At 38.1% G+C, this 20,097-nt stretch overlaps 3 protein-coding genes across 8 annotated transcripts in view; all 3 read right to left on the reverse strand.

The window, feature by feature from the left end:
* LOC102235160 (transient receptor potential cation channel subfamily M member 6-like) overlaps positions 1-11,130 on the reverse strand; it is a 23,050-nt gene extending 11,920 nt beyond the window's left edge. For 3 of the 6 annotated variants that reach the window (XM_023343367.1, XM_023343368.1, XM_023343369.1), the window contains exons 1-14: positions 10,937-11,130; positions 8,613-8,692; positions 8,391-8,429; positions 6,126-6,312; positions 5,606-5,819; positions 4,949-5,073; positions 4,669-4,840; positions 4,312-4,486; positions 3,038-3,161; positions 2,886-2,958; positions 1,980-2,080; positions 1,749-1,883; positions 875-928; positions 16-150 (exon numbers count right to left, since the gene is read on the reverse strand). In XM_023343367.1, coding sequence (XP_023199135.1) covers positions 16-150; positions 875-928; positions 1,749-1,883; positions 1,980-2,080; positions 2,886-2,958; positions 3,038-3,161; positions 4,312-4,486; positions 4,669-4,840; positions 4,949-5,073; positions 5,606-5,819; positions 6,126-6,312; positions 8,391-8,429; positions 8,613-8,692; positions 10,937-10,963 — 1,641 coding nt within the window. In that variant the 5' untranslated portion in view covers positions 10,964-11,130. Of the gene's footprint in view, positions 1-15; positions 151-874; positions 929-1,748; positions 1,884-1,979; positions 2,081-2,885; positions 2,959-3,037; positions 3,162-4,311; positions 4,487-4,668; positions 4,841-4,948; positions 5,074-5,605; positions 5,820-6,125; positions 6,313-8,390; positions 8,430-8,612; positions 8,693-8,825; positions 8,906-10,936 lie in introns of those variants that run through there. The other 3 variants (XM_023343366.1, XM_014472483.2, XM_023343365.1) reach the window with 3 other exon arrangements.
* A 306-nt stretch (positions 11,131-11,436) lies between these two features.
* Positions 11,437-14,895, reverse strand: LOC111610264 (uncharacterized protein C9orf40 homolog). Its single transcript, XM_023343189.1, has 2 exons — positions 14,404-14,895; positions 11,437-13,515 (listed from the first exon to the last, which is right to left on the reverse strand). The coding sequence occupies exons 1-2, from the start codon at positions 14,767-14,769 to the stop codon at positions 13,360-13,362; spliced, it is 522 nt and encodes a 173-aa protein (XP_023198957.1). The 5' UTR covers positions 14,770-14,895; the 3' UTR covers positions 11,437-13,359.
* Positions 14,896-15,057: 162 nt separating this feature from the next.
* On the reverse strand, positions 15,058-19,557 carry carnmt1 (carnosine N-methyltransferase 1). Its single transcript, XM_014472478.2, has 8 exons — positions 19,405-19,557; positions 19,039-19,234; positions 17,911-18,077; positions 17,627-17,767; positions 17,233-17,411; positions 16,915-17,028; positions 16,169-16,272; positions 15,058-16,080 (listed from the first exon to the last, which is right to left on the reverse strand). The coding sequence occupies exons 1-8, from the start codon at positions 19,539-19,541 to the stop codon at positions 15,886-15,888; spliced, it is 1,233 nt and encodes a 410-aa protein (XP_014327964.1). The 5' UTR covers positions 19,542-19,557; the 3' UTR covers positions 15,058-15,885.
* Positions 19,558-20,097: the final 540 nt, after the last annotated feature.

The raw sequence follows: 20,097 nt of genomic DNA on the forward strand, positions 1-20,097 counted from the left end.
AGTTTTAATGCCCACCTTGCACTGAATGCGGCTGTAAGCAGCTCTGAAGTTTTTCCGAGTGTAGGTGCTTCGATAGGCGCCTCCAATGAGGTATTCTATCACCAGCCCCATGTCAATGAGAGACAGACGGTAACCTGTAGGGAGAGAGGTCTACCAACACAAAATGAACAGTGAATATAACTACAGAGGCCTCTCTGCAGGTAAAATATAATTGAAATAATTTATTTCAATAATTTAACTGAAAAAGTGGAACTCACATGTTATATGGCTGAACACAAAAAGTGTACATTTTGAGCATTTACAGCCTTTTTGTTAACATTTGATGATCATGGCTTGCCGCCAAAGATTAGCTTCTGAGAAAATGTGATTATTCTATCAGGTCAAATAAAAAAGGATTTTTAAAACAAAAATGTCAGCTGAGGAATACCAAAACGTCTTAATAATTTCCTACAAGCTCTTAAATGGGCTTTGTTTGACAGTGTCTTTAAACCCCTATAGCTTGTTCACACTTTCCACATAACTTTCCGATGATATAATTGCAGGCAGCAGTCTGTGAACAAGCAACTTCTTTAGCGATGACCTTTAGTGTCTTATCCTCTAGGTGAACGGTTTTCATATCTTTCTGGTGGACAGCTGCCAAGTCAGCAGTCTTCCCCATGATTTTATGGGCCATAACGTAACATGCCTGTATGAATTTATTTTTCTGTTTATAAATGTAATCAACTTCACAGATTTTATTAGCTGTGAGACATAATAATTTAAATAAACATTAATAAATGTTGAAAACATTTCCCCTTATGCACATATAAATCTATCTGTACAACAGAACAGTAGATGTCTATAGTTTACGTGTATTAGTATGTTCGTCACTCACTTGTTTTGCATCTTCAACCAGGTGCTGCAAGAAGCGCTGAGTCTGACCCTGTGGCTGGAAAAATATGTTTTGTTACACTTAAGAAAGTGAGAGAAGAAAAATAAAAACCAAGAAATCCCAACCTGAAAAAAACAAAAATACTGGTAGACAGCAGCAGCTCTCTGGATATTCATGTTTCAGAAATGGACCAAGAGCTGTGAATAATTGACAGGCTATAAAACACATGAGATAAAGAGAGTGTGGAGCAAAAAACAAGTGTAAGTTGTCCACAGACAGCTTTTTCATTTGAGCATCAAAGTCAACAACTGGGAAAATACCCTGGATACGGGTGACCACACATCACTCTGTGCAAACACTTACAGTGCACTGCTCTGATTTCAATCAAAGATGATATTTTCAAATCTGTGTTTTAGTCAAAGTAAAGAGATTGAATTTGTTCTGTTTGAAAAACAAACAAGGGGCTCTGGGAAAACCAAGAAAAAAATATAGCAAGACAAACAGTGGAACTGTGGAGTGATGTTGTTGCTTTCAAATAAAAAAAATATTCTGACAATAGGTTTTAAAACAGGAAGTAGGATGGTCTACGTAATCAAATTTCATATTTTCACCTCAAATTTGTTTCCAAACATCAAAAACAATGTAATCAAACAAAAATGATGATTATTAAAATAATTTTAGCACATTCTGCTTTGCAAATATAGCCTTAGTTGGTTAATTAAGTAGAGCACAATAAATTGATGATTTTGGTATTGGCCAAAATAATTGTAAGTATGTTTTTCTTTTCTTTAATCAAGTTGCCCTATTAGGAAGACAAAACTATAAAAACAAAGGGAGTATCATTAAGATTAAAAAGGAGCAGATATAGTATAATTACTGAGTTGTAGAGCTCCTCGAGGCGATCCACGGTGAGGAAGCGGCTCATTGTCATGCCGTTGTCAATCAGGAGTTTCACAAAACTCACACGGTCCATCACCAGAGAATCCAGCATTGCTTGTTCCAAGGAACCCACCTAAACAAAGCATACGATTATAATCGAATAAATCAACAAATAAACCTGGTTAAGGTAAAATTAATGGTATAAACTCCTGTCCAAAGCTGGTCTCACCTGCCAGTGCTGACCATACACCAGGATGTCTTTCTGTGCGATATCAGCCCGGTCCCAAGCCAGAGCCATACTCAGCTGCTCTGATGGACTGGCTTTGGTTCCTGTTTTCCATTCAACAAAAATGTCAAAATCCAGTAGAACACATTTCAATGTATATTTATTTCAGCAACAGACTTTTTTCCATTTTCTAGGAACGAAAAAGCCTCAATCCAACATAGATTAACATTTAAAGCTACAGGATGTAACTTTTATAAAAAATATGGGTTTTTTTACATATTTTGTTAAAACAAGTAATCAGAGCCAGAAGGAGGATCACCCTTGTGTATGCTGTACTCACACTCTCCCCCTTACTCACTGTTATGCTTCCGCATATTTGTGCCAGTAGAGCCTGTCATAAATGGTCAGGCTAGTTAATATGGCCACCAATTACGGCAAATAAAGAAGAACGAGTTCTTGCTCACCTTGTTTGTTGAACAAATGTTGGTGAACATTTGTTTGTAAACATTTGTTCTAAATGTTTCATTAGAACAAATGAAACCATTTGTTGCATTTAGCAACACGTGCACAAGATTGATTGACAGAGATGAGACACTCCCCCTTACTCTGATTGGTTGTTTCTGGCTAGGAGCTATGCATTTATTCAGATGGCAATGGTAGCACAGTGAGGAGGTGGAAAAGCTTAAGTTTTTCACAGATTATCTATCTCATGCCATACTGTCACAACATAGTAACAGTTTTAACAAATCTGTAAAAAACTGATTTCTGTATAAAAGTTACATAATGTAGCTCTAAGTGAGTCAGGAGCTTGAAACATACAAAGTTGCAATCTGTTCTTGTTGCTAAAACCGTGGTGACTTATTTGCAGAAGCAAGTCTGTAATAGTAATTAGAAAGAGAAAACATGTACCCTTAAGAACAGCGGTCAAAATGGCTGCATCAGTTGCCATCTGCTCGTCAGCTTCAGAGTCAAAGATGGTGATCTGTTGGTCAAAGAGACAATGATGATGCTGTTTGTGTCTTAAACCACACCAAGCCTATTTCAGTAAGAGCTCTACTCACTGATTGTCTGTGATCCATACACTGCTGGAGTAGAGTGTAAAGGTGCGCAGCTTCGGTCCTCTCAACTCCGAACACATCTCCAATCCTACCCAGGAAGTCCTCCTCAATATCAGCATCCAGCTGCCTAAAAGGCATGAGAGTGATGAGTCAAATTACATTGACTTGCAGAAGACAAACATAGCCAATAGAGCATACCTGTTGAGTAAAAAAAACAAACACATAAGGTCTTCAAAATGTTTAAAAGTAAAAAATATAAAAAGCCTTTGAGCTGCATTTTCAGAAGTCAGCTAATTAGCCAATATAATCCATTTATTTAGTCTCAGTATAAAATCAGGTGTTCTGGGATGGCTTCAGAGAACAGTAGAAAACAAACATTGTGAAAAACCAAAGATCACAGAGCACTGTACAGAGAAGAAATAAAAAATAAAAAAATAAAAGAAGTTCATGGTAACTCTGGAGGTGCTGTAGATATCCAGAGCTCAGGTGGGAGAATATACTCACAGGAAGATTATTTGTTGTGCACTTCACAAATCAGAACATTATTAAGAGAAAGCTATGAGATGTATTGTTTATAGATTCTAACACATCATATAGACACAGCAAATGTGAAAGAAGGTGACTGTTGGCTTACAAAGAAATCAAACTTTTTCTTGAGCCAGAGTTGATGGAAAGATGGATGGAGCTAAATGCAACTTGATGTTTTTCTGTAAACACCAAGTTGTTTTACAGAAAGACTTGAAATTTGAGTGGAAATTCATCCTCAACCAAACTGACAACAATCCTAGACATATAGCCAGATATACAGTGGCACCACTGATCTGTGACCAAACCGCTGTTCACACATACAGTGTATTATTAATTTGAGCTATTTGTTTAATGGGCAAAAATTTTGGTCTCTTGATGTGAAAAAGCATACTCTAACTGCTCTGACTTGCTCTAACTGCAGCAAAAATGGTTTCAACAAAGCATCATTTTTTAAATTATTATTTTCCTTCCACTTTACATTGCTGCGTTGTGTTGTTTTGGTCTATCAAATAAAAACCCTGTTGTCTCCTGCCAAACAGGGACAAAATGCAAAAGTTTGCTATTTTTGTAGTTGAATAAAAACAAAAAAGAGTTTGTATGTCTTACCGTTCTTTGCAAGAAAATTAACGTGGCCCGAAACCATTATCAGCTGGTAAAAGTTTGATCGATGTACCTAATAATTGGTTTAACTTTACACAAGATAGTTCAGCTATATGGATTCCCACTTAAAATAAACATTACCTACATACCTATCATTAGCAGTCTGCTTGTGTAAGAAGGCGAAGAGGTCTGCAGCCTTGCCCGACCCCTCAAACACAAACACCGGCACAGGGGGTGCATTGCTAACATAATCCAGAACTGTTGATACAATGGCGGCGCTCCCTTCCACCACCACACACAGCACAGGCACTCCCTGGTTCAGTCCTGTGAGAAATAATTAGTCATTATAAAAACCAAGTCAAACCACTGAACTTCAAAAGGATGAGCAAAGATGGATACAGCCTGAAATTAACAAAATTAACACTAATAAAAATGTGCTGATATATATTTTGCCAGAAAGACGATGTCCCATCGTACATATTCAACAAGCAGTGACATTAACTTACGAGGATGAATCTTCAGTAGCTGGATTTGTTTCTCCAGTTTTCTCCTGAGGCCTTGCTGACAACCAGGTTTCCCCAGCGTCCCATCATCCACCAACAGAAAGTGGGAGTGGAAACCATTAAGGCAGGTCCTCTTGCTTAAAGGGTTTCCCAGTGGCTGGTAGGGTCTGAATACCTGAGCAGGTGTTGAGTTAACATCTCACAAAAAGGACAACCATCTTGCTGGTTGTCAAATATGTTCATTGTTATGTTAGAAGGAATAAAACACAGATTTAGTACTAACATCTCTGCCAATGAGGTCCAAATTGTTGTCGATCATTCCCCACGGTGTGATGCCAATCGTGTTTCTCTTCCTCAAGTCGTGGCCTCCAAATAACTTCACTGCCTCACCCACATATTTAGACACACCTGGAATGTGTACAAACACTAGCAAATGCAGTGCCATGCGAAAATACTCATTTTCCTTTAAATGAAAATAATGCATGATTTTCTGAGCTTTTATAAGACTGATTTCTGAAAAGTGTGCTGAGCATTTTGTCCGATTAATAAAATAACAAAAAAAAAATCATATTTGCACTATCACAAATGACTTTTTAATAAGTAAATAGGAATAAATATCGGGTCTACAAACATGTGTACATATTCCTTGTTACCTTCAATTTATTTCCTTGCAAAAGTTCAATGTTTCAGGCTCAAAGTGTACAAAGTTGGTAGAGACAATCCCATAAATGCATTATCTAAATACTGGAAGTTATAGTTGCAAAGAAAAGTGAATCTAAAAGGACTGATTAAGGGACTGACTGATAAAACAATAAAACACATTGAGGTTTATGGTTATAAAATAATAAAATGTGAAAAAGTTAAAGGGTTATAATTGCTTCTGCAAGGCCCTACAGGTGTTGGTATCATTGTTTTAGAGAAAATCGACTCCTGTACTGACCTGTATTAATCCCATCAGTGAAAATCCACGCTCCTGTGCTTATGGCAGCCGTGATGAGCCCCTTACTGAAGGCCTGCTTCACCTTTGGGGGCAAAATAAAATTTTCTGACCCTCCGTGGACAGTCAGCAGTAGCTTCGGTCTCTCCATCTGCCATTCCCTCAGCATCAGCTGGAGCAGCGCCTCTGGCTTCGAGTCCACGGCCACACGAACATACTGGAAGAACATGGCACTACTCAAGACCTTGCTGCGTTTTCCAGCTGCTGCTCGCAAGGTTGTCTTGTCACTACAGCAGATAGCATCTTTGCCTCCACAAAACGCCTTAAATCTGCTTCCATCATAGCAAACCAAAGTTTACACAACCAATAACATCTAGACTTCCATCTCACTCAGACTAGAGAAAGCATCAACTTTTATAGTTAAAGCTATTCTTTGTAAAAGGAAGATTAATCATAATTTTTTAACGTAGTGTAAATTTAGTAAATGCTGGCAAAGAAAACCACAGTTAATGGATTAACAAACCTTGGCGCGACAGACCCGCGTGGCAGTGTCTTGAAAATCTATGATCCCATAGGCGTTGGTAGAAGTGGCTTTTGTGTGAGCCTCCATGGACCACTCCTCCATGCCCTGTTCTGGACTGGGATAGAGGGAAATCGGAGGAAAAGACTCCTGCCAAGAGTGCTCCCCCATCAAGCGGCCACAGCAACATCTAATCGATGAAAACAAATTATCGGATATGTCAGAGCACTTCATCATTAGATCTGACTGAGTCTGTTTGAGAAACATCTGTTCTACATTGCAAAATATCAGCTGAGCAGCTGTTTTCCTTATAAACAGACCCACCATCACCTTAGACATTCCAGTTTCATGATTTGCTTTTTTTTTTTTAAAGCTCAAAATCAGTACAAGAGGAATTGATTTTACCAGCTCTGGGCTAATTCGTACCACTATTTCCTACCCATGCTTTACCATTTTGTCCCAGCCTACTTACAACATAAAACATACTATTTCAGACCCATATACTTTAACCATCGCATAACATCTCCCATCTCTTAGTTAGGGGTGTATCGATTGCAGGTTTCTGGCCGATCGCAGATTACCGATCTGTAAAAAGCCTGCCGATTCCAATTTTGGCCAATACTGATTTTTTGTCTGAAATGTTCCCAAATATAGCAAAAATGTCTCTGAGCTGCCAACAGTGGGGTGACTGTTGTTAACTGCAAATATGCAGACAGCGTGAGGACAGGGGTTGATTTGTGCACCTTTGCACAAATCGACAAGATAAGATATCTACCTTATCTTGCTAAGGTAGATAAGATCAGTGGATAAGATCGGCTTCACATGTAAGTATCGGCCGATCACCGATCTCCGAAAACAAAGAAAATCTGTGCATTCCTACTCTTAGTAGTGAAGTGATGAATTGTGGAGCTAAATGACACCAAAACGCTCAAATCTCAAATACATTTAATTATCTGCAATGGACTGGCGACTGGACTGTCCAGGCTGTACTGGTGCCTGGAGATGGGCACCAATCATCCTGGCGACCTCATAAGAATAAGCATGCTAGATGATGGATGGATGAATGGATGGACATTAAATCATTTAAATATTTCCTCAGTAGATTTTTATATTGCTCTATTTCTATTATGGTTCTGATTCTCATACAGACCTATAAAAAAATGAGAGATTATTTCCCCCATAAAGGAGCGCCCTCTTAAATGTAGATTTTATCTACTAGTCAGATAACCACATTTCGTAAGTGAAATTACTTTCGTTCGTCATTTCCTACGGTTGGTATGAGTAATTTACAGGAGAACCGAGTCATGGCAGCTCTGATGTAACTGAATCAGTAGGCCAAGTAAGAAAAAGGCCAAAACCGAAAGTGCGAAACATTGATGAGGCATAAGGATCAGCACCCAATTAAACCCACGATTCAATAGTTTGAAATGACCTTTGTGACTGAAAGTGACTTCAATGACTCATGGTAACTTTTTTCTGGTTGACTTTATCAGTTGTTCATAAGTAAGTGATAATATGTGATGTTTTTAGGAATTCATATCAAAAGTAAGGTTTTCTTACCATGTTTATATTATATAGGTTGCTGCTCAAAATGTTCCTTTGTGTCTTTTAGCAATTTTGGGACAGTTATGAACTGAACAAGTGCTGCGAAGAATAAAATCACACCTTATTTTCTAAGTGGTATCTGCAGAAATCTTCATTATTGCAAAGACTTTTACACATTTCTGTCCACAACCAATTTTTTATTTGTCTGTGTCTTCTACTTATGTTTTTATATATTAAAAAAGTGCCAGAAAGACAAATACTGAAGCGCAAGTGTGTAACAATATGTTGCTAAAGCAACTCAAAGTAAATCATTTGCATACATTTTAAAACCCCCAGCTGACTAAGCCAGACTGCAACAAGTACTCCCCCTTTCCTGTCTCCCTCCCTTCCTCTTCACCTCCCCTTGTGTCTACATATTCCTGTTTCATTGTGTTTATTATGTTGCCAAACAATTTTTTTTTAAACGCATGCCTTCTCTCATTTTTTCACATCACCTGAACAGTTGATAGCTCACAGACTATCTGCAGTTTGGGGCATTTTGAAAATAGTGCGTCGGTGAAATGGAACATAATGTAGGAGCAGTACAAAGACAGCAAACACAGGAACAGTACAAATAAACATAGGGCAGTGAAATCTACACAAGCAAACAAGAATGCCAATGCCACGTGGGCAGCCAGGTGGTAATGCACAATAAAATATTAACTAAAAATTCACAAATAATACCTGATCAGGCTTTGGCACACTTGGCATATTGGAATGCATCTGAAACAAACAGGAAATAACACATTATGAAATAATCAACATGGTTCCTGGAATAAAGAAAAGTCTGCCAAGTGTTTCTGTTCTCAGAAAGATGTTTATTTCCACCCACCAATGTTAATATTATACTACATACATTCCTCTAGGAATCATAAAAGCCATCCATGCAGCCAGTTTATAGTTTACCTGTGTTGGTCCCAAGAGGAAGGGATGAACTTTACACACTCCCTTCTGAAGAAGCTCTCCTCAATCCAAGACTTCCCCGTCTGAAATAGGAAAACATACAATTGAGATAATATAAACGACATAAAAGGTCAAGCAGATTGTCATAGTATTCTCATCTTCATAGATTAATTTATTCGGAGGAAAAACAAACATCTTCCTTTAGGGAACAAAAACCTTTTCAGTGAAGTTCATTGTAGTCAAAGCATTCTCTACAGCTGAACTCAAGCTTCAGCCCTTCACCATCAGACTTCTCTCCCACCAACAGTGAAGCACCACCGAAATGTGAGCAACAACATCCTAGCTCTACACAGTTTCTCCGACAGATTCAACAATAGCCGCAAGAAGCAGAGCTGTGTTTGTAGGAAACATACAAATATCCCCTTCCTGAGATTAGGCCACATGTCTGCGGAACTGGTTTACTCCCACCAAAAACAGAGTCTGACTGTGTGAACACTTAGCAAGGCCCTGAAGCATAGCTGGGTTTCAGAGAAAAGAGATTTTCCAATAGATAAAAAAAAAACCTTAATACAAGGGCTGCAGCCTCACAGAACACCACAAGAGAGCGAAAGACAAATTCACTGAATTACTAAGTTATTTAGAGCAAGGGGTTGTATCAATTTTAAGTTATGCTCATTTGTGACAACATAAAAACACTATATTGCTATATAATTTAGAGAGACTGTCCAGCAAAAGCAAAAAATAATAAAAAAATTTCTCAACTATCTATGCCAAATACTGCATGAACTATAGCAGTTTATCACTTCCTGTAATGTTACCTCACATGAGTAGACTTGTTATTTGGTATCCAAAATAGTTTCTAGTCTAAAGGTTTGGAAAGCTTTTAGTTTAGTGGAAAGAATTCAGGTGCTTATTTGTTACATTTACTCTGTTAGACATTTTGTATTAAATCAGCAGATGTTGGAAAATAATCCTTTTAGTCCCAAAACAAAAGAAACAGAAATAGAAGTCAAGTCTAAATATAAGGTACATTACTGCTGCTACTACTACTGTTTAATGATTTTTTTTTCTTAATGCATTTTAACAATATTTGTAAGCAACTGATTGTCATCATATATGCAGTTAAGTCCAAAAGTATTTTTGGATTTAATGTTTGTTCTCACTGGAGACATTTTTAATATCATGGAGTGATTACTATAAATCTAACAGAGACTCTGTGGAGAACGTTATACATTGGAATGAAGGTGAAGAGTATGAATAATCTTGTTTTGTTTTTTGCCTTAATTTAATATATTTTAAAATGTTCCAACCATAAATAGAAAGTTTATATTTGTGGGTTAATTAGTCAGGCGTAAGAGCCTAGAAATGTTTGTTCATTTTTTCTGTTTCTTTTAAATATGCACATATTTATAACAATTTGTAGTTTTTAAAAAAAGATCCTACTTTACAGCTACACATTACTTTGAAATTGAGGATGCTATTTTTAATAATACCATAAGCGGCTGTTTTTGCTATTACATTTCTAACATTGTCCAAGACGTCACAATGAGCCTATCCTGCAGGAGAAGGAAATGCGTAGAGCCCTCACTGAGAGGGAATGTGCAGCAACAACATGCTGCATGCTGTTATCCTACTATCACTATATTTTCTATAGATTCAGTGGAAACTTGGGTCATAGTGTGTCTTTTCTTGGAATCTCATAACCGTGCAGCTTTGAAACCAAAAGGTTTATAAAACCGTAGTGCAACTTGATAACGGCATTAAGAAATTACCTCAGTATGTTTACAAAATGTAAACAAAACTCCCCAGCCTGGATTTTGTCAAATATATATTTTTTACACTCAATGCATACAAATTTCTTGTTTCTTATACTTCAACAAACTTTACAAAACGACAAGGAAAGCGTCATGGCAAAAGTTGAAGAGTTTTTGTTAAAGGTGCAGCGTTGTGCACATGCGCAATATTACGCGTCTGTACGTGGTTAATTGAAAAACTTTGCCCTAAAACTTACCTCCGCACCTAAAGCACATGTTATAAGAAATGTTTAAAGAGAAAATTAAACACAAAGTCCAGCAGACAGACTCTGGCTTTTCGAAGTTCCCTAAAAATTGCACTTCGCATCTCATTTTACCATGTTGTCGCTGACAAGTTCAACTAAATTAACTTGTCAGCTAATAGCTGCAGTCGTTAGCTCAGAGCTAACGACAGCTAATATAGTAAATAAACCGTATGGAACCGGTTCTGGACTCCGGTCAGAAAACACCGGCTGTAGAAACCAGAATCTCTTCGGGTGATTTACATGATTATCTTCCTCTTGCATAACTTACCATGGCTGTGCTCTGCGGGTAAAACATACATAAAATGTTTTAAGTCTAACGGAGAACTTCTTTCAAATCCCACCTCTTCATCATTACTCTGTCGTCTAGGCTTTTATCAGCCGCTGGTCCAAAGGGCAATGAGCTTTTCCAAGAAGCCTTGAGGAACTCATGACCTCCTCCTCCTTCCAACACAACCAGGACTGTTCGACCTCCGGAGCGGAGCCGCGGTCCTCCCCTTCAACCCGCAAACATGCTGCACAGCAGCAGCAGCATCAGGGGCAAAGGAGGACTGGCTTTACTCACAGTGAACAGCTCTACGCCAACAAACATGTCACTCGATTGTTCAGGTGAAAGAAATTTTAAAAATTAACTTCATTTTCTATTATCCCTTGAATTGCCCCTGACAGAAACAGTCACAGAGAAATAGTCACTTGGGTACTGAAAATGATTTTATTTACAAGAAGAAAAAAAACCCCTGATTATCAAATGGCAGTCCTGATTTATACACAAGATCCTAAATCAATCACGGTGTTAAAGGTGCAGGATTATGCTAAATCGACTTCTTTCAGGAGCTTAACATCGTGTTATAATATGATCCCCTCATGGAAAGCATACCTGGAGTGTTGCTTTGATTCTTTCATGCATGTTGCACCAACTTCGAGGATGGAGCTCTTCCTCTGAGCTTCGGCCTCATAGAGCAGCTCTCCCACCTCCTTCAGACTAGCCAGCAGCAATTAGCAAACACCTGGTGAAACTCTGCTGAGCTCATCATACAAGCTACTTCTTAGTGCAACGCTGGAAAGATTTTAAGGGATTAATACAGGAGCAGTTGTGAAGACTTCCTAAGAAGGAGTGTCAGAAAGTGCAGGAGTTTTTAAAGAGACACTGGCCCAATTTCAAGGCTTTAAATAATATCGAATTTATTTTAAGTCATATTTGATATATACAGCATTTTTGTAACGACTAAAGGTGAGATAGTCACTTGATTGTGGTACAAAATTGCTCTACTTGCCTGGAAAATAAATAATACTGAACCTATAACAATTTATGAAACTCTGAGTCTATTCTTCTCAACTATATGAGAGTCATTTAGATCCTCACAATGTGATAACTGGGTAAAAACAAGATTGCTTCTTTGTATCATATTAATAGAAGAAAAATCCAAAACTAAAATCTAAAGAATGATCTTGTAGCTTATTTAAAACAGCTTGCCAAACAGGTCGCAACTTACCAACTGAACTGCAGGAATTTCTTAACAAGCGTGATGAGTGGGGCTCCTTTAGTCTCCACAAGTCAGTCCTGACCTTTCAGAACCAGGAATATTTCTAAACACCCTACTACTTTCTTTTGCAAGTAGTAGGTTTGTTTCAGCCCACTGGTAATCAGTGTGCAGCAACAAGTAGGTGAGGGGTAATGTAGGCTTATCGAATGCTGCACAGTGCCAGTCAGCCACTTTATTAGGCTTCAATAATCCCAACCTACAACCTTTTTTAAACCTTAAATACCCAAACCCGTTTGTTTACATGCATGTTACACATCTTTTCTTTTTTCTTAATAAATCCAGAAAATAAAAAATTGTTCAAATCTCATATGAAATTTTACTGAAGACATTGTTACCAACACGTCCATGTGAACCAGTTGGTTTATAAAATATAACAGATTCTGCTCCTTGATCCAACCAAAGTAACTCAAAGCGACCTCTGCTGAGAGATGTTTATTTGGGGACCAGATCCACATTTTCCTTGCAGACTACAAACATAGTGTTCATGTCTTAATTGTACGTCTTTCCAGAGTTCGTCATCCATTTTCTGATGGCTACTAAGCATAAGCACGAAACTTCACAATGACTTTATGGCAGATATTTCTGCTGTGACTGGTCTTTAGAAAACAGAACCTGCAGACACTATTGTCTAAGAGGAAGGATAAAGGGAAGAAGGAATAAAAGTGAGACTAAAGGAAAATACATGTATTTAAATCTGAAAAATACTAAAAACAAATGCCATAATTTTCCAGACTGCACAGAACCCTGCAAGTACATTCTGGAAAATTACTTAAATTTATCAGTTGTCAAAGTCGGTACAAAACATTCCTTCTGCTGCGTGAGTTGATGTATGGTAGATACAAAGCACTGACTGGTTATCAGCTCCTTTTCGCATTTGACAAACTCACTACTTCACAAACTCTGCTGGAAATTGGCAGATGTGGCAGAAAAAAGGACAGGGATATAAATGAACAGCCTCCCCTCGCTCTTACAAAACCCATTGAACATAAAGCTTCAGGATGACCAAGAGCTCCTTCACAAAACATCTGGAAGTCACTGAAGTCCTACAGCAAGACATCGACTTTAGTTCTATTATCTGACATGTCTATGGGACATGGATCAACAGGATCTGTTTGCTCAGGTAATAAAACACATCAAGTGTTCATCATCTTCAGGTCTCCATTGGATCTGCAGTTGTGTCATTCTCTTTGAACTTGTCTTTTTTTGGGTAATGGTCACTAAACTCGTCTAGCAGTGAAAGGTCAAGTTCAGGTAAGGGGACCCTCCAGTACTGAAAAGAGTTATAAGTGCCATCTTCATCAGCTGTCTGAAAGAAAAAGAAAAGGCAAGTGAGCATCTAGAAAAACTTTGAGAGTACTAAAAGCAAAGGTGCAAGAAAACTTGAACAGACGAATCTCGAAAATTATCAAAGTTAATTTCTCTTGCTAATTTAATTCAAAAGTGAAACTTGCACAGATTCATCACAAAGAGTGATGAATTTCAAATGTTATTCAGGTAAATTTGCTGATAGGGCTACAGTAAAAATTAATGATGTAATGTCATTTATTAGGACATGACCACAGTACAAAAGACCAACGTTACATTACATGCACTTAGTGCTTGTTTTGGGCCTCCTTTTGAATGATTTACTTACTGCATCAATGCAGACTGGAATGGATGCAATCAGGCGGTGTCAATTTTCTATTAATACACGTAAATACAGCACTGGTATGTAAACAGACATACTCATTGCTAACAGATTTTAGCAATGAGTATTACTGTCTGCTAGAAAACTGTTGTCAGTTTTCCCCATTATTGTGTAAACCACAAAATAATATTTCTGTATTAAAAAAAAACATCTATTGGTCTTTTACTGTAATTGTATTTCATTTATATTGAGAAAAGGAGTGTTGGGTTTTATCAAAATCAAGAGAAAATACTTTAAATGTATCTGGGTATAATGACTTTTGTATGATATCCGAGTTTAGCTTTTTAACGAGATTTTTTTTTTTTTATGTTATGCTAATTTACAGAGATGCAGCCGTCATGAAAATATAACATCTCATTCAAATCCAAGTCATGCTGGACAAGCAGCATTAAAATGTGAGCAAATGGCGACATCTAGTGACAGTTTATTCTCATTACATAAACATTTGCTTTCAAGAGAGTAACGTCTATCGGCTAAATATTGCCAAATCAAACCATGTTGGCCTACTTTATCTGTTGCATTAACAGTGTCTGAACCCACGCTGTCCTCTCGCGGTCGCTTATTTCTTGAAAGTGCGCAGGACCTGCGGCCGCCCGGGAAACTTCCAGAAGATGGAGTCTTCAAAACATCCTTTGCATGCTTTCCGGAGTCCGGGGGTGAAATCGCTGGACCAGAATATCCTTCTTCGTTGTCGAAATAAAGCGGCCTTTTTCTGCAGCGACTCCCCAGTATGGCCAGTAGAGATGGGGAACTCAAATCTCCCACTGAGGCCATGCTCTCCAGCTGCATGTCAACGCTGTAAATCGGAGGGAAGTATCTTCTCTTACTGGGAGAGTCGAGTAGCACAGTTTCTTCAGCGCGTCTCTTGGCCATCAAAAGTCAGATCTGTGAGAGAATCAGCGATAACAAGTAGCGGAGTAAAATCTCCTTTCCTTTAAGCTTCTCACAAATACGTGGAGTACAAGCGCAGAAAAAAGAAAATACCGGTAGTGACATACAGCAGCCACTGTCAAAAGGACCAATCATGGAAGAGCTCTGCTGGTTAAAGCCCGCCCACCGCCTTTCCTCTTCCTTTGGTGAGCACAAAACTGCTCCGCGTGCTTTTGACGAAGTTGAAATAAAGGCAAAAATAATGATAAAAGTTGTTTTTTTTTTCTAAACGTTTGGCTTTATTTCAAAGAAAAATGATGGTGACAGCTACACAGCTTAAACACTGAACGGTGGCCGATGTAAATACAGCTGATATAAGTAAAAATAAATAAATTACAAAATGTGTAATTCAGTTGCAGAGGCACACGTGAATCCTTACAAACTGTGGCAAGGGAAGGCAGTGAAGTAAAATAAGTTAAGAGTGAGACCTAATGGCCAAACAAAGTGAACGCCTTCTGGTTCGGAGTTCACAAAAAAATCAATAAAAACAAACATACTATTTGAGTCTGATTACTCTTATAACTTCATGATCAAAAAATGCTGTGATGACCCATTTTTATTAAAGCTGATATTGCAGTCCCACGAAGTTTGATACCACTGGGCAGTTACCAGTATCAAGGTTTTAAAAAGCTGGTTTCAAAAACTGCTAAATTTGTCAGTCACTTTACCGTTTATCTCTCTCTCCCTCCCACTGCAGGTCAGCTGGCTGAAAGAAGGCCACTAGACTTCTCCAACTATTACAAGACATAAGCATTTAGCTATTTAAAATAAATTAGACAGTGAGCTGCGTTTTTGTTTTGAGGTTTTGGGTCATTACTATTATTGTAAAAACAAGGTTCCTTTCACTCAAGCTATCATTCTATTAAGGTCTCATGGCCCATGCCTGCTTAGCACAATCCAAATGTTCAGCTGTATTCAGATGTGCGAGTTCACCAAAGTACCTTAATGTTGAAAGCACCTTTAAAGAGAGGCAATTTAAAAAGGCGTATTCAGGGAGAAAATGAAAACATGTCCACATTGCTTTTGTCTTGGTGGTTGAGCTTCTGTAGGAATTTTATGTCACGTTTGCCTGTTGCTGCCCTCTCGCCTGGACGACTTAGCAGCCGGTGGAGAATTTTGTTGTAAATCTTCTTCTTCTTGACCGTTAAAATGCAGTGTAGGTTTTCGAGCAACAAAGAAGACACAGTCGTAAACGTATCTCAGCATAGAGCACTCGTTCTCAGTGTAGGTAGTCTGCATCGACTCCTTCTCCACCTGTGGCAGAAATAAAACTGCTTTTCTACCACAATGATTGTTTTCAAGGCACACAGAATGCAAAAACATTTATATAATGCAAATTTACCTCAAAGATGAAGCCATATTTTAACATTGCTGTCCTGATGTCTTCATAGCTAAGTTCAATAGAGAGTTCGTTGGCTATATTTTCAAAGTGATAAAGCAGCGGACCTTAAAAACATAAGAACATGACAGAGTTTTAAGTTAAAAGGGTCTTAAAAGCTTTAACACAGAAACCAAAAACACAGAGATGTGACAGAACACTAGCATAGGCTCCAGAAGTTGGTCGACTGTTTCTGAACAACCTTATTGTTTTACAACAACACACTTGATATGTTTCTGTTGCAAACTATAGTCCTCTTTAGTCGATCCTGAAAATCTCCCAAGCAAGTTTCAAGAGGTTTATTGTCATGTACAGAATAAAGACAGTGGCTCAGAGATAACAATGAATTTCTTACTTGGCTGTTTGTTTTTGTTTGTTTGTTTTTTTTGCTATTCGACAGCAATAAAAACTCTAACATAAATCCCGAGAAGACTAAAGTAATAGTGGTTACAAATACTAAGAATAAAATACTAAAAGGGAAGAAACTGAATGTAATGTTCTATCTAAAGAACATTATGTACTGTATGTGTATTATGTATCAGTGTTTCAGATAATTTTTCCACAAATGATCTGAAACACCGATAAGATCATGTGTAAGATAAATAGTTGCTCATTCAAGTTTTGTCAGAAATGTGCTTATTAAATATAAAATCTAGTGTTTTTGAATGTCTCTAGTGCAGCTAAGTTATATTTTAACAAGGCCGACTCACCGAGATTGATCCATACGCCTCCAGGCTTAAGAATCTTCCAGATTGTGTCCACATATTCCAAGACATTATTAGCGGTGTCAATAAAGAAGCAGGTTGACACACAGTCCCAGCACTCTGAGAGGAACACATGATGTCACAAGGTAATGTCCAGTACCACTTAGGCACATATTTACTTATCTTTTACTAAAAAATAATAAAAAAAACCTTTTAACTGAGTCATCTGAACTACATCTTGCATTGGAATAAGGTTCTAACCAACCAAATTGATTTTAACATTTGACAACAAATCTGACGGAGTCCACGTCAGCTTTAGCATACCCAATTCACTGTAAACCTCCACAAAGTCCCCCGCTACCATGGAGAAGTCGGTGTTTAGCGGCAGACTCTGGGGGTTAACGTCGGGGAATCTGATTGGCCGTGTTTGGTCGGAAGACTTCTTGTTGTTGCTGAACTGGTGGATCCAGGGATACAGGGTCAGAGCATTCTCCTCCTCACATCTGAGCAAAGACGTTCAAACTCGTCAGTAAAATGAGGATATAGCAATGATCTGCATTTCACTAAGTTAAATGCAAAAATTTTTTTAAGAACTTTTAAAAGGTCAAAATTATTTAAATTTAAGAGTTATCTGAGCAAGAAAAAAAAGGAGTTACGATAAGGTTGCTTACTTAACTTTTATTTAAATGAACTTAAGTGGATGAATTCGATGTGTTACCTGTTGAGAACAAAGTTTGAGGAGAAAAGCATAAAGAAGCTCCATTCGTTGCCCTGGCATGAGTATCCTAGCCGAGCAATCTCCCAGGCAAGTCGACCAAGCCCAGCACCGGGAATCAGCACGCTCACCTTAGACACATCACTGATATAATAAAATGCACACATCACATAGAAAACACTGACATGTTTGTTCAAAATATGGTCTGTTAAAACCATCTTACAGTAGAGTTCATTTGCTGAAATCACATGCATGTAGATGTGAAAGTGAGCAGATAAAATTCCTACTATTGGTCACTTGGGAAGAGCCTCTGGATCTCTTGAATGATTGGTTTGTAGCAAGAGTCCCTCTCAGCCTGGCCTGCTTCACTCCAGTCTCTGACAAACTGCTTTATGGTGGACTTCAGTTTGTCCATGTCAAATGTAGTGGATGGCCGTGCCTTCCTCGGATCCTCCTGACAAAATACAGGCGAAACGACAGTACCAAATTTTAAGAGAAGAGCATATCGGATATACGACGAGTTTGATAGGGACGATTAGCAGTGTTTGTGCAAACACTCAACCTTCTCGAGTGAGGCTGAAGCATCTTTTTGTTTTTAACTCTGTCCTAACAAATTTCCATCCAGTTGTGTTAAAAGTCTCCATTCACAGTATTAAAAAAAACACTTCAAATTCAAATGAAAAATGCTGCAACCACAGGAAATATAAACAAAAGGACAAATGCTGCAAATAGCAAAAACAATAAGTGTAAAACACTGAAAATTTGCTCAACAAACCATAAGTGCTCCAGACCACCAAACCCTATGTTACCAGACCCTCAATAAAGAGTCATGATTTAACAAGATGTCCAGAAGAAAATTGGAGAAAGAAAGGTGTCTTTTTGAAACATGCCATTTTACTATTATAAAACAGCAGCACAATATCACTTACTCCAGATGCACCTTGGGAGTCTGGAGCACTTCTGTTTTTTGGACGGAGTTTGAAGCATTTCATAATTGCTGCTGTTTTTGCTGTTTTGGTCAAGTTATCAAAGACAAAATTGTTAATCATTAATTAATTTAAACATTAACAATGTAAATAAACTATGTAAAAGTTCTATAGAATATAAACTTGTGTTCCCTTCATACACTTCCAAAACCTAATAACAAAACAAGTCACAAGTGTGTGTGTGTGTCTTTTGTTGACACGCACACACACAATTACAAGTGTTGTACACTTCTTACAATACGAAATCTACCCGACATGTAAGCTACAAAAAATGTATGTATAATAAAATCTTTTGGCTGTTTATGGAGCGCTCATCAGTGTATCTGTTCTATGCTTTTCTCTAAATTCGCCCACCCCACTTTTTAATGGTGGGCAAGGTGTCACTCCGAGTTCCGCTGAAACATTGCAAACCCTACATTTGGGACTTACCCTCTCCCCATACTCCACGTTCTCAAACATGTGAAGGCTATTGTGAACCACGGCGTCCAGAATCTCTTGGTTGTGTTCGGCGCACTGCCTGATCCGGGCCAGGTTGGATAAAACACCTGGCAGCACCCTTTGGTGCCTTTGTGTCAGACTCCGAAACTGACGCTCAGCCCGCTTGACCTGCTCATGGACGTGGAACCTGGTGCGAGGAAACCAAAAACACGACAAAGATCTCCATAAACTAAACTGAAGGCTGCTGTGTGGTTCCTCTATCGTTCTCTTGTTAGCAAAACATTAACATTATTATGTATCAACACAAATGGCAGCTTCCTGTCTCGCCTTTTACATTGTGAAATATATCCATTGTACCTGTAAGACCTAAAAGCATCTATTATTCTCCAGAAATGTTGCCTTTCCAGCTTGGCCTCCTCCTCTGCGCTGTATTTTTTTCTTTCTTTCTGATAATATGCTCCACTGTTCGGGTCCGCTGCCCGTTGTTCCGCCATGTTTGAAACAGTTCGGTGGCCATCCAATCACTGCGCGACTATTTTCTACTTCGTGTGATTCTGTAAATCAACGTCTACATGCCATACTGCTGCCACCTACAGTCAGATACCGGAACTGCAGCTGTGAACTGAATTTAATACGCTTCGCAACGACATTCATTCAACATTTTGTCATGTTACAACCAAAAACTTCAACGTATTACACCGGGAACTATGGGATAGGCCAACACACGATACAATATAACTATATCGTTAAAGAATGATAAGCAGTTTTCTTTTTTTCTTATGAGTATATAGAGACATACAGTATATCATAATAAAACCCAAAGCAACCAAATTGTCATAAGACACCTCACTGGTAAAATAAGTTCACTGCAATATAAATTGGCAAATTGTTGTCAAGTAGTTTCTGGGTTACATCATAAAACTATCCCAATATCTCAAAGAGCACTGTTTATTTCATCACATTAAAATGGAAAGAATATCAAACAAGTTGGAATTTACCAATAAATGGCTTTCCACATAAAGTGACAGTAATGAGAAGATCAGCAATATT

This window comes from Xiphophorus maculatus, chromosome 12, assembly GCF_002775205.1.
Source record: "Xiphophorus maculatus strain JP 163 A chromosome 12, X_maculatus-5.0-male, whole genome shotgun sequence".
Classification (NCBI taxonomy): Eukaryota; Metazoa; Chordata; class Actinopteri; order Cyprinodontiformes; family Poeciliidae; genus Xiphophorus; species Xiphophorus maculatus.